The sequence below is a fragment of the Pleuronectes platessa genome, chromosome 9, assembly GCF_947347685.1.
Source record: "Pleuronectes platessa chromosome 9, fPlePla1.1, whole genome shotgun sequence".
NCBI classification, from domain to species: domain Eukaryota; kingdom Metazoa; phylum Chordata; class Actinopteri; order Pleuronectiformes; family Pleuronectidae; genus Pleuronectes; species Pleuronectes platessa.
The window spans coordinates 20,779,976-20,793,876 of record NC_070634.1 but is presented as its reverse complement, the minus strand read 5'-3'; the positions used below and the strand labels follow the sequence as shown (position 1 = coordinate 20,793,876).

At 41.0% G+C, this 13,901-nt stretch overlaps 1 protein-coding gene across 2 annotated transcripts in view; it reads left to right on the top strand.

The window, feature by feature from the left end:
- Nucleotides 1-418: 418 nt before the first annotated feature.
- The window catches only part of LOC128447695 (cAMP-specific 3',5'-cyclic phosphodiesterase 4D), an 86,207-nt gene continuing 72,724 nt past the window's right edge, over nt 419-13,901 (top strand). For both annotated transcript variants that reach the window (XM_053429970.1, XM_053429969.1), the window contains exons 1-2: nt 419-592; nt 9,900-9,938. In XM_053429970.1, the coding sequence (XP_053285945.1) occupies nt 9,924-9,938 (15 nt within the window). In that variant the 5' untranslated portion in view covers nt 419-592; nt 9,900-9,923. The remainder of the gene's footprint in view (nt 593-9,899; nt 9,939-13,901) is intronic.

Sequence of the window (13,901 nt, the reverse complement as noted above, 5' to 3'; positions counted from 1 at the left end):
GAGCCGCTCCTGATGTAAATATAAAGCATTTGAATGTAGTAGTGTAAAGAAAACAACAATTTGCACAATTGAGATGAAACACACTAGTGGAAACGTCACTAGAGTTATTTTATATTCAGGTTCTACCAACAGGTTCATTTCACCTGAATCTTACACACTGGACCTTTACATCACTGAGTGTGTAAATGTACAAGACAGATGAGTAATGCTGAAGAGCAGGTATGAGTATGAGTAGTTTCCATTTATCTGTACGACCTGAATAGAGATAAGCATCCTGTGTGAGGTTTCGAGTCATTTTCTGGCAGTGAAGGAGTAAAATCAGCTGTTTCAGCAGAACCTCGTGGTTTCTGTTGTGAACGACTCTTCCCGTCATGTGACGCGGCGGCTCGACGTCACGGTGACGCGGGGGGCACGTCGCCGGGCCGCTGCAGAGTTTGAACTCACAAACTCGGAGAAAAAGTTGTAGCGATAAAAACATGGAGCAGATCGACAGGTGCAGCAGCGGCAGCAGGAGCAGCACAGCCACCTGGATCAGCTTCACCCCCTCAGAGAGAACACTTTAGACCCGCGGAGCAGACCCCCGGTCAGTGAGGTGAGTGAGGCGTGAGCCAACACGGGTCACAAATGCGATCCGAGATGCTGCTGCTGTTTTTAAACAAGTGTTTCCCTTTGAGGAGTGAGTGAGAACAGCAGAGAGTCTGGAAGGGTTTAAAAATGACTTAAACCTTTACATTTCATTTAGGGACATGACTATAATCTGTGATACACCTCATTCCATGTGATAGAATCTTAATAAATGTATTTCACCAATCACTATTGATCCCTAACTAAATTTAAGTGTGTCTGTGCCGGTGCACAGTATGTTTTTATTTAATGTTCCCACCGCCTGCCTGTTAAAACAAGATTAATCTCAATGGAAGTTCTTTTGAGTGATTACATATTGTGTAATACTCCCACCAGGACTCCTGTAATAATTGTGTGATCCTCCATAGGGTTTATGATAAGATCAGTGCAGAGCGTATAGTTTCCAGTCAGGGTTGCGTTCTGTAATATTTATTGTAATATAAGCAGCCGTGTGTCCTCTCTGTGGCACAGAATAATTCAGCTTCATGAGGAAACCGGCGTGGAATGTAATTCCCCAAAATATTTATTCTGTTCCCTCCTCCTGTCCCGTCTTTATCTCCTTCCTTCCTCCATATCTGCTTCCTTCACTCAGTCCCCTGTAACCCCCCCCCACGCAGCTGCTCAGAGACCAGTGTCTTCACAGTCTGACGTATCCGTTTCATCCTCTTCTGACAAAACACCAGCTAAAACTTTATTTCATATAATCTGTCATGTTTTTCTTTTGCTTGGGTTGTGTCATCTCTGTCCGACCAGCCCATGTCCATCCCGTCAGTGGGAGTTTTAAAGGTTTCTCCAGTGAGATGTATGTTAGAGTGACTCAGTGCTCGGTACCAGTAATAATAATTTATTTATTTATATAGCACATTTCAGAAACAAATTTTAACAACGTAATTCACAGACAGAATATACATGCAGGTTAATTGCTAATTTAAATAAATTAAAGCAAGAGAGATTGGACACAGAAAGCAATAACCCTGTCTATTTAAAAGCCATTTTATAAAAATGCATTTTTAAAGGAGCTTTAAAAGAAGACGCACCCCCTCCCCCTGTCTCTATTCCTGCCCTGGGGACCGAGGATGACGGCTGGTTAGCTGGATGAAGATTACGTCCAGTGATTTAAAAACATTTTAAAACAATGTGAAGAACCTCAAGAATGTGCGAGAATTTGCAATGTGACCTTTTGAGGTTGTATGATTTGGCACAGAGCTCCCAGAAGTCTCCTCAGGGTTAAACCTGCTCTGTCAGACCGGTTTCTCCTTCATGGGAAATCGGGAATCCTCCAGTGTCATCAGTTTAATGAGAAACTGAAAAGAAAACATGGCTTCTCCTGTGTGTGTACATTAGATCGCGTCCTGCTGCAGCTCTGAGCCTCCAGCTCCTCTGGTTTCTTATCATCCGTCACCATCTGACGCTGTGTGATCTGCAAACATTTGCTCAGCCAATGGCTAAATCGGCCTTTGTCTGTCTGCGTGACTCACAGGAAAGTAGCATTTGTCTTGTCACCACCTCCTCAGAAATCACTGGTCGGAGAAAGAGGATGTCTCTGAAAAGAAAGAAAGAAAGAAAGAAAGAAAGAAAGAGACTTTTATTGAAATGTGACTGTTTTTTTGAAGTTTGTTGAAGCAGGAGTATTTTTTCAGTTTTGTTAATGTTGTTGACTGAGGCTTAATGTTGTCCACTTAACATAAATGATTGAATTCATTGTGGCTTTTGCATTTTTCTTAAAGTTTTGGATTGCATGGGTCTGCGTGTCTGTGTGTTGTGAGTGTTTGGAGGCGATGAGGTCACAACAGGACGGACTGGAAGTTTGAGATTTTGACTTGAAAATGCAGAGTGACCGGTCAGAGGCTCACAAAGAGAAGAGAGTGCAGGAAGAGACGAATCTGTAGTGATGCACTTGAAGGAAGAAGACGACCGCAGAGAGCGACGTAGAACAGAAAACCTAGAATGAGAGTAGAACCAGAGCTACGTCTAGATCTAGATCAACTTGGTCCATCACATTTTACATCAATCGAATCAAGCAGCCTGCAGATTCTCTGGCAGGCGACCAACATGGTCTCATGGGGGGGGGGGATATGGCTCAGGATGTAGAGCAGTTCATCTCTGCTATTCATGGTGCCGAAGTGTCCTTGGGCAAGACACTGAACCCCCCAAATTCCATGATGTGACATGTGAAAGTGCTGCACGTAGATTGCACTGTAGGAATGTGTGTGTGAATGGGAGTGGTATTAAAATGAGAAAAGTAAACAGACCGTGTATATGTTTGATTTGGGAAAATCCTACGTTGTGGGAGTTTACACACTTGGTTAGTGAGTACACTCGTTACACAGTTTACTACAGGTGAGTGCGTCTCACTGTTTCCCCTCAGGGACTTGAGCAAGGCACGCCATCCTCTGTTTGCCTGAGTCGGTCTTCTCAATGACTAACACTAAGTGGGACCTGCAAGCCAACATGCAGGTTTAACTAATTCACTTCCTGTAGAAGGAGGAATGTAAAATTCAGATATTTAATAACGATAAGACATTTGGCCCCAGTGAGGGTGAATCATCTCTCTCTCTCTGTGGTCTGCTGTAACTGATATGTGCAACGCAGCAGGGGAATTGTTTTTAATTTAAATTTAAATTTAATATAGTAAAAAGATTGTTAAGTCAAGAATAAAAGAGACGTGGAAGCCAAGAAATGATGTGTAATCAGATAAAGTGAAATTAGAACTCAGGTTTTGTGTGTGTGTTCATATGTATGTGTGTGTGTGTGTTCGGTCAGTTTTGGATTGCATGTGTCTTTGTGTTGTGAGTGTTTGGAGGCGATGAGGTCACAACAGGACGGACTGGAAGTTTGAGATTTTAACTTGAAATACAGAGTGTCCGGTCATAGACTCACAAAGAGAAGAATGTGCAGGCAGAGACGAATCTGTAGTCTGCTGTAACTAATATGTGCAACACAGTAGGGGAATTTTCTTTTTTTAAATTTAAATTTAATATAGTAAAAAGGTTGTTAAGTCAAGAACAAAAGAGATGTGGAAGCCATGAAATGATGTGTAATCAGATAAAGTTAAATTAGAACTCAATTAACTATACTTTTGTGTGTGTGTGTTATCATATGTATGTGTGTGTGTGTTCGGTCTGTGTGTGTTTGTTAGGGTTAGATTGAGACTGTGGGCGTCTGCCACTCGGCACCTGTTGTTGTCTGCCTTCTCCTTCCCCTCCACTTTTGAAAAACACCCTTTTATTATAAAAAAAAAACAACCACCACCTGCTGAGAAATGTTTTTACACAGATCTGGATCGAGAAATGACTTGGTGCTGTTTTCTCTGAGTGGAATTAGTCATTTAAATGGCAGAGCTCACCTCCTCCCTCTGTGCAACCGTTGTGTCACCCTCCCTTTAGCACCTCCACAGACATTTGTGATTGGTTAAACAAGCCAGAGCGTTTAGCAGAACGATAACAGTGGCAGCCGGGCCATTCTCCAGGGCTGACACAGCACTGTGGCCTGGCTGTGTGAGTGTAGGGTTACGTGGGGTATCTCAGAGCAGTGAATTGTGTCAGTGAATGTCCCCCATGTGGAATGTGTGTGTGTGTGTGGGTTTGTGTGTGTGTGGTATGATGGTAGGGTGTGAATCACGCTTCTCCTCATTTCTCAGTGAATCTCTGGAACGTTGCTCAGACTCCTTATCAGCTTGGGTTTCAACAAGTCTATCGTCTATCTGCTGTGCGTCACAAACGGCACAAGACGCCTTGGGTGTTCACTTTATGACGGCTGATCGTTGAGTGTAAGACAAGAACACCACTGCTGAGATGGTTAATCATTACCGGCTCTTGGGGGCCAGGGTTTGAGAGGAGGGCTCAGCTCGCGCCGCACACTCACACAGCGTGGGGGGGTTGCACCAGGAAATATAAGACGGTGCCGATCAAAGTTTTGAATTAGGAGCATTATCATTGAAATTATATAATTGTAAGAGAGCACTTGGTGTTGATTTGTGTTATGATTGGTGTGAGCTCTGTTTGTATGGTTTTCTGATGAGAGGTTAAGTGGACGACCTTCCCAACTCGATGGTCTGCCTTTTAATGAAGCACTCATTAGCATTAGCCGGATAATTAGGCCTCTAAATGATCATCCACACAACACACAATAATTGTTGTTGCAGAGAAAAGCATATATCTGACTAATAACATTATCACTGGCCTCATTTCACTTCGGCTTGCCCTGGTGCAACTGAAGAGAAAGAAATTAATCACACGAGATAAGGCTACATGGTGTGGAAGGGCCACACATAAACAAAGGATGGGCTTTTTTCATCATCATTGCCAAAATAGAGTCAAAATGTCAAAAAAAAGGTCTAAATAAATCTGATTATTTTTTTGTTGCATGTCGAGAAAGTGAAAATGTCCAGAAAAAACTTGACATTTTAAGATTAACGTTGTACTTTTAAGAAAACATCAAACTGCATAGATTATATGACTTCCTAGTCACAAGGAGGTCATTTCTCTTTAACTCATAAACTCTGTGTTGTGATCAGAGTTACGAGCGTCAGCCGCTCCTCCAACTGGATATGATGGGCAAGAGAAGTCAACTTTATTCTTGATATTTTTTGGAATCATTGTCGAACTGCAAAATAATAAAATTTAATCAGCCTCATCTCTTTTATGCCCACCACGAATGTCTTCTTTCATAAATCTTCAGGCAGGAAGAGTTCTTCCTTTGGTTGAACACGAGAAAGTCGTCAGTAACATCCTAAACGTCAGCTCTCTACAGAGAGAAAAGACAGCCTGTCATTATTGTAGGAAGTGCTGGATCGCCTGAGAAAGAAATTCACCCTAAAAATACAAAAGTATAGTTGCTGCGCTGACACTGTCAAAGAGCATCTTTCAAGCCCGGAAGAGCTGGGATCACAAATCTGAAGTCTGTCAGCCTGTAGTGAAGCTCGTCAGGAGGCAGAGAGCTTCCAGACACAAAGAAAAACCTGGAAGACCAACGTCTTTACTTTTGAGGCAAAAGACATGAAGAATGCAGGGAGCTGTAATGGAGGATTCATACTGTGTAGAAAGTTATTCTTCTGCCAAGGCTGCACAATCCTCTAACTGTGATATGTCAGTGAGGGGCCTTTTTACAGAGGAGATAGTTTGTCAGAAGTAGGAGGAGGTTTTCATCTCTCTGGGTCTGGATGTAAAAGTCATATTTTTAATTTCTCTCACAAAGTTACATGACTCAGAGTTTGAGCATTTTAAATTTGCATGAAACTCACCTTTGGGGGTTGCAGTTCTCTCCTCGAGTGGCCGTGCCCGGAAGATCCTATCACAGAGCCGGACATTCTTTCTCCGGTGGACACTGAAGATTACGATTTTGAGAAAACAATGTGCCGCTGCCGCTGTGTGTTGTTCCCACAATGAACAATGAAGTAATGTGAATTCAATGCGATAAGGATATATTGTCATTTTTACCATCTGCTTCGTTAAAACAATGGGTTTTCTAAAAAAGAAATAATTAAAACAGGTGCTGATAACACAAATCTACCGGTTACCTCTTCTTAGTTAATCCCTCAAAAACATCCTCTTTTAATTACCAAATGATATTCAAATCCCACTTTAAACCAAACAGAGCCAACATATTCAAATACTTCCCTCACAAGCTCTTTCTGTTCCGCAGAGACTTAAAGTTACATTAAGGATAATGTTGAATACATTTTTCCTGTAATGAGGAAACAGAAAGTGAAAAAACTTTTCCAGAACCAGCGGATACTTCCAACAGGGACCAGACTGGTAATCGCATTTACAAAGGTTCTGTTCTTAAAGGTTCCGTGTGTAGGATTCAGTGACACCTGTTGGTGAAGCTGCATGTTGCAGCTCTTCCAAACATGAGAGAGATCCTGTGGAAACCTTTAGGTGTCATAAAAACTCAAAAGGTGTTTAGTTTGTCCAGTCTGGGCCACTGTAATAAAACACATATAAAGGGTAAAGAAAACTAAAATTCTTACAATTTAGATGAAACACACGACTAAAAACATCATAGAATTATTTTATGTTCAATTTCTACCAATAAATCCCTTTCACCTGAATCGTACACACTGGAGCTATAAGTGTGCTATTTGATCAACATGGATAATAAACTGGAAGCAGCTGAATGGAAGTGAGCCAGACTTTTTTCATTGGGATAATAAAACGAGTTGTTTGCATTAGACTGCAGTTCCTCGAAGGCAAATAGAAAATAAAGTCTTCTGTGGAAATACCTGAAGAATACCTGGAATCTGCTCCTTTGTTTCTTTGTTCTTTCAGCTGCGGCCGGAATTTGCACAATATCTCTTTTGAGTTCTGTGAACGACAATCTGAGGGAAACAGAAAATGAACACAACATTACTATGGCCTGTAAAGCCCTGAAGCAAGGAATGTGTTCACCCTTCTTAAATACACATCAAACTATGTTACTGTTGTTAATTAGAGTTTCCTGTTTAGATTTATTGTGTATTGTGTGTAATTTCCTTTTCGTGAAACAGTCTGTGTTAACCCCACACATCCCCCGAACATTCAATGTGTCATGTCATCTTCTATATTGTCTCACATGAGGAACCTCAGACGAGCTGTGTAGGATCTGCCCCCCCCCGCATGTGAGCAGCAGGTTCTGTTTACAGTCGGCTCAGTGAGCACAGGCTGCTCCTCCATGGAGACGTACATGTAGAGCCACAGGAGCAGCAGGAGAGTGAGGAGCAGCGTGTGTGATGTACAGGACTGCAGAACATGTGAAGAACAGTGGAAATGTTAGACTGTTTTGAATGAAACTGATAAACGTGGGAGTGTAGTACATTGAGACTGAGGCCGTGGCCGCTGGTAGAGACAGACTGACTTATCAGTTGACTGGTGAAAATGATTGGCCAATATAAAAACTTTAATTTTACATCATAAACAATGCAGAAAAGATTTGTCTTTACTATTTTCTCAATAAAAGATCTATATATTTGTCTTATTTTTTTAAATATATGTATAGCCTCAATAATACATTTCTTTATCATATGAGTTTGATAACAACTTATTAGGAAGCATTTTTATTTAAAATAATATATTTGAACACAAATCTTTTCCTCCCTACTATCAGTAGTAGCATCGGCTTCCAGAAATCAGTCGAGCTGTAGAAGTAAATTCACTGAATTACAAAAGGAAACATGAAACATTTTCATTTCCGTTTTTATGTTTCGTTGATCAGACTCCTCAAAACAGAGAGACTGCTTTTTTAATAAGCTTCTATTTTATAAAATGTTTTAATTTACTTTTTATGGTTCTGTTGCACTGAAATGTCTCATGTGATTTTTAATGTGAAATGCTTTTCATTTTTATGCATCACGCACAGATTAAGTTATTTATGAGTCCTACTAGATGTGAATCATCAGCAGCGATAAACGTTATCAGACATAACGCTGACCCAGATCTTTACTCTAGATCTTCACTCTTCATTTTCACTCTTCATGTCATAAACTGAAAAAAACACGAAAACACCTACGGATGCTCATTGGTTTCCTGTTGGGTCAAAATTTCAGCTCCAGTTGACTCAGCGAAAGAGATTCAACTGAAGAAACTGCACATTATAGCTCGTTAATGTGTGAGTTATTGCAGGACAGTTGGATTAGACCAGGGGTGTCCAAACTACAGCCCGCGGGCCATCTGCGGCCCGCCATCCATTTTAAATTGGCCCGCCCGCAAAAAAAATTTAAAGATAAAAAAAGAAAATAATATATATATTTTTTTAATAGCACTTTAATGGCACTTACTTATAGCACTTTGTAGTTTTGCTCTATTTTTGAGGAAATTGTACTTTCTTGATTCTTGTTGTTCTGGGTTTGTAACCTCAGGTAGCCTTGAATGCACTGATTGTAAATTGCTTTGGATAAAAGCGTCAGCTAAAGGAATTGTAATGTAATGGACTATGGCCCACTGTATTATACTTCTCAGTTTAGACACTAGGTGGCGCCCAACTCACCCCTGACCTGCCAGCTGTCCCTCAGAACGCCGCCGCGCCGCGATTGAGGCGCACTGTCAACAGTCCGCTCCAGGGCAAGGGGGCGTGGCGGCGTGAGTGGCCCAGACCTTCGAATGTTTTTTTCTGTATGTGGCCCTCGGGATAAAAAGTTTGGACCACCCTGGAGTGTCGTGCAGAGTGTGGTCTTAAACTCACACTAACACCGTGAACCACAATAATGTAAAAAGAAATGGCCCAAAATTGTCAAAAATGCCGGAATCAACCAATAAATTGTACGACAATGTTCAACTTCTACATCAGTGCACTAAATTGTAGCTTCAGCCTCATATTGGAAATCACTTAGGCCTGAATATATCAAAGAACGTCCATGTCTCCTCTTTTTCAGTCATTTGTTTTTATTTCCAACATGTAAATACAAAATAGAAATGATACCATCAAGTGAAAACGAAACACTTAATGATTTATAACACATTCCATCCTTGCAGTTATATTAATGTCTGCGTATTACACCTTATTTAGTTTCACCGCTGCATCGCTACAGCCTGTGTGAGCTGAGCTCCCCTCGTGCGTGACTTGAAAATCAAACAAATCTGTTCATCAAAAGTAATAAAAGTGCTTCATCAGGCCCTGGAGAGAAAGAGCTTGTTGAGTCTATTCGGTGCCTCTGGCTCACTGGCACATTCATCCACCATCACTCAGCACATGGCAGCGCCTGGTGCTGTCGATGAGTCATACGCTTCAGAGACGAGTCCTAGTCATAATTTATTTTTATTTTTTATCCATCTATTACTTCAATTTTTCTGCTTTATACGTTGCTGGGAGGGATAGTGTAATATTCTGCTTATGATGTATTTTTGCTCATATTTAAAGTGACGCACAAGTTCGAACCCTCAGCTCGTCAAAATAAAGGTTTGAAGTGATTCTGGTTTCCAGCAGGAACATTCGTTTTTAATGGCAGCGGTGGAAGATTAATTTGAGTTAAAACAGAATGTTTCTCTTACTCTTTAGTTGTCTTTCCTCTTCACAAGTTTACAGCTGATGCTTAGAGTATAATTGTTAGTGTGCTGCACTATGACCTTAATTCTGTCATCATGATTGTTAGAACCAGGGATGATCATAGGCTGATATCTCTTTAATTTCTCTCAAGTTTAAAATGTAGTGAACAAAGTAAGATATTGGAGTTACATAATGTGTGTTTAACAACCAGGGACTTGTAAAAGGGTGATGATTGTTTTTTTGTTGTTATTTTCCTTTATTTAGTGATTAATGTTATTTTAAATCCGCCTCATTTTGTCGTTTCATCTTTGTTTCAGTTGGCGCAACAACAAACCTCATCAATGTCTTGGCTTGAGGTAAATAAGATTCATGGCTTCTACTCTTACACACCCACACACCCACACACACACACACCTTCTACCGGCCTTATCAAGTCTGTAGTTTACTGTGGTGATAAGTCAGACGTAAGATCCAAACCTCCGTGTGATTCTGCCGCTGTGCGTCAGATGAGGACTTGGTTTTGAACTTGAATCACCTCACGGCCGTAAAAAGTTTTATCTCGTCTTCAGGTCTTTGTTCTCAGAGAATAAAGACACAAGGACAGGGTCACATCTGTTGTAAGTTCGTTCAGAAGATAAACGTGTTCTAAAAGGACGTCTCAGGCTGAGCTTGCTTCATTGCTGTTTTGAGGAATTTGTCAGCGAGGTGGGGCAACAAGGAAACAATTGAATTTCCTCATGTTTATTGGATATGAATATTAATCAAACCCATTCAGCCTCGGGCAAGTCGCCAACTGCTCTCCTGACAAGCTCAGATAATAAAAGTCCTTTATTAAGGCTGGTTTACATTAGGTTTGCTATAAAATACTTGATATCCTATTAATATTTGATTTTTGTTAGTTTTAGCTGGAAGATAAAGACTGTGCCTAAATAACTAATATGTAGCTTTTATAACTAGCTATTAAAGACTTTTTTGCACATGGAGGTTCTTGTACTTTGTTTCAAACTATGAATTCTGGTCCTGAATGATAACGTCAAAGATGTCGCTCACAGGCGTAAACTCAAGCTGCTTCCATCATGAACTCCAGATACTCTCCTGAAATGATCCAGAGGGGCTGGTGGTGAGGAGGCACATGTCTGAGGCAGGTGCTGTGGACTTGCTTCGCAGTTTCCCTTTGCAGCCCCCTAGTGAAAATTCCAGAGAATGCCCTAGTGAGTCCCTGTGAGAGTACATCATATATCAAATTAAAAAAGAGGCGCCACACGTGTAGAAGAAGAGCAAGACGGTGTCAAATCGGAGACACAATGAGATTCGAGAGCTTGTGGCGGTGTTGGACAATCTCCTGTTGCTTTCTTTATATTTGAAAAAATAAACTGTTACTCTACAGAACCTGGATTTTGTATTTGAAAACAGTTCTACAGCCAATTATCACCTGCACCTGCAGCTCCCCAACGGAACTTTTTTGTTTTCACTGCTCGGCCTGAAAAAGCCTCGTGCTCAGGACCAACACCACGCGGACCCATTCAGAGAGTCAAGGTGAAGGGAGTCACAGGGCTGATTGGAGACTGGTTGAATTTTTGGACTGACGCTAATCATACACTCCCGGGCGTCATTATACTGATCATACAGGTGAATGTTACAGCTCTGCTTCCTCTGCCTCTCTGCTGATCACACTCACACACATCGCAGACGCAGTGGGGAGGTTCATCCAATCTCTCTCTCTCTCTCTCTCTCTCTCTCTCTCTCTCTCTGTTCTGATTAATTCATGTTCATTTTGCCAATTAAGAAAACAGCAGCGGCTGTGATTGCACTCATGGGTTCATGGAGGATCGACGTGTCCTGATTAAAATGCTTTTGTCTTCTATTAGTACATCATCAACCAGAGCTTATCTCTCTCTGTGTGTGTGTGTGTGTGTGTGTGTGTGTGTGTGTGTGTGTGTGTGTGTGTGTGTGTGTGTGTGTGTGTGTGTGTGTGTGTGTGTGTGTGTGTGTGTGTGTGTGTGTGTGTGTGTGTGTGTGTGTGTGTGTGTGTGTGTGTGTGTGTGTGTGTGTGTGTGTGTGTGTGCCAACAGTAGCAACCTAGACATATTGCCCATAGCCCAACATGAATAACACAGCAGGTATCCCACAATCCACTGGGCTTCCGTCTGCTTCACACAGCATGTAACCACGCATACATACACACACACACGTTTGCTCAGCGATCCTTATTAGTACTTTGCACTGACTCCCATTCAATGTGGACACCCTAACCGAAATCCCTAACCTTAACCAATGAATGTCTAACCCTGACCTAAGTAGAAAATGATTACACACACACCTCAATCATAACCACATGTCTAATCCTTATCTAAATTGAATTCTAACCTTAAAGGGACAGTTCACTGAAAAAGGAAAATTTGCCCATTATCTACTTACCACATGGAGGTGTTGGAGTTTCAGTGGTTAACAGTCCACCCACCCCTCCATTAGAATAGTTGTGTGTAGATAATGAGCGAATTTAAATTTTTCGGTGAACTATCCCTTTAAATATATTTGTAAAAGAGAGAAATACCTATAATTGCCTCACTCTGTCTGGTCTTTGCTCAAACTGATATAAATTCAAGTACACACACACACACACAAACAAACACACTTATTATCGGGTACTGCTTCCTGGAATCACAGGAAACCTTCACAGTCAGATTATCTCTCCCTTTCAGACCTTCACTGGTCTTTCACTCTGTATTTCCAGCAGAATGTGTCGCAGAAAGCTGCAGTGAGTGCTGCAGGCGGGCGTCAGCTACTAATCCAATCACTAACAGACGACACACAGGCAATGAATGTTAATCAGCTCGCTCGTCTGTCGAGGGGAAAACGCCCTCTGACACCATCAAATCGTTTTTTATGATTCTGAGCTCAAATGTTAGAACTCCAGAGACATTCATGCGTTTATCTGTCAGACAATGAGTGAGATCAGTGGAATTACATAAGAGCTTTGATTGACAGCGGTAGTGAGCGACTGCTGCATGTACACAACAGAGTAATCAGCTAATCTGCAAATACGAGCAGAGAGAGACGGAGAGAAAATGAATCGTCTAGTCAAAAACTCAAGATGACAAATAAATATGGAAATCTAATGAAAACTAATTTAAGAACATGACTTGAATGAGGTGCTGCAATTAAACTAAATTTGTATTTACTGCAACAGACGACACGAAGCACAATACATCATTAAACAATCGGACCTGCTCTGACTGATAATTGTAACACAAGCTGTTTTCAGATGATGCCATGAACACTATGAACAATTGTGTTGGGACATTTTTTTTAAATCTCTTTGTCCCTCTAACGTGTTTTAGTATTTCAGCGTCTGCACTTATCGCCATATCGCTCGAAATCTCATTGTCTTTCCAAGTTAATATCTTCAATGCGTTTTTCATCCTGACTTCTTCGTATTCTTCCCGTCTTTCAAACAGCCTGTGAGTTTTCCTGCTGTATTCTCACATGGGGTGACTCATACATTTGAGATGAAATCTAAAGGTGGATGCTTGATTTTTGCACAGGCCGCAATAAGAACGTGCAGCTCTTTATTTTAACATTTTTGCTTGTGGCAGAATTTTTCTTTCATTATTTTTTCCCTGCAATATAGAATTCCTCCCAGCTATTTAAAATAGACAACGCACAACTGCAAAGCACGGAAAAGGTCCAAAATATTTTAAGTATAGCAGCACTCAACACTATTCTGTGGCACTCTACGCACTTCAAATATAATTTTTTCTGCTTGAGATAATTTCAAATTGTATATAGGTCATTTAGAAAATTTCTCATTTCTTATGTCACATTTAGTGGATTTAAAGTTTTGAAAATTGACGCAAAAAAATCGGTGTATTTCCTCTTTGGTGTATTTTGTAGAGAGAACAGAAATATGTTAGTCAGTCCTTGAAACTCCATTAAATCCTCATGGTGGATATTTGCCCCATTGCCCACATTCTATTCACCTCTTCATCACTGTCAGCTCCTCTTATGCAGCCAGGCAGTCTGCACAGGTTAGAAGTGTCAATTTTGAATTCTTTCTCATGCTCTTAGTGTTCCACAGCTGGGCAGATGTGCGGCTCAGAGACTCAGACTGACAGGAACATAATCACAGTAATCATACTGGAGTAAATCAGACATAGAACAGTAATGGAGATATTTATCCACAAACCGAAAACACACCAGAATGAAATGCTGCTACAAGGTAGTTTTGTGTCTCTATAATAACTGTGTTGTGTTGATGTCACGGTGACATAACACATGCTTGTGTTCAGATGAGCCTCAACCTCGGTGACTTGAGCACT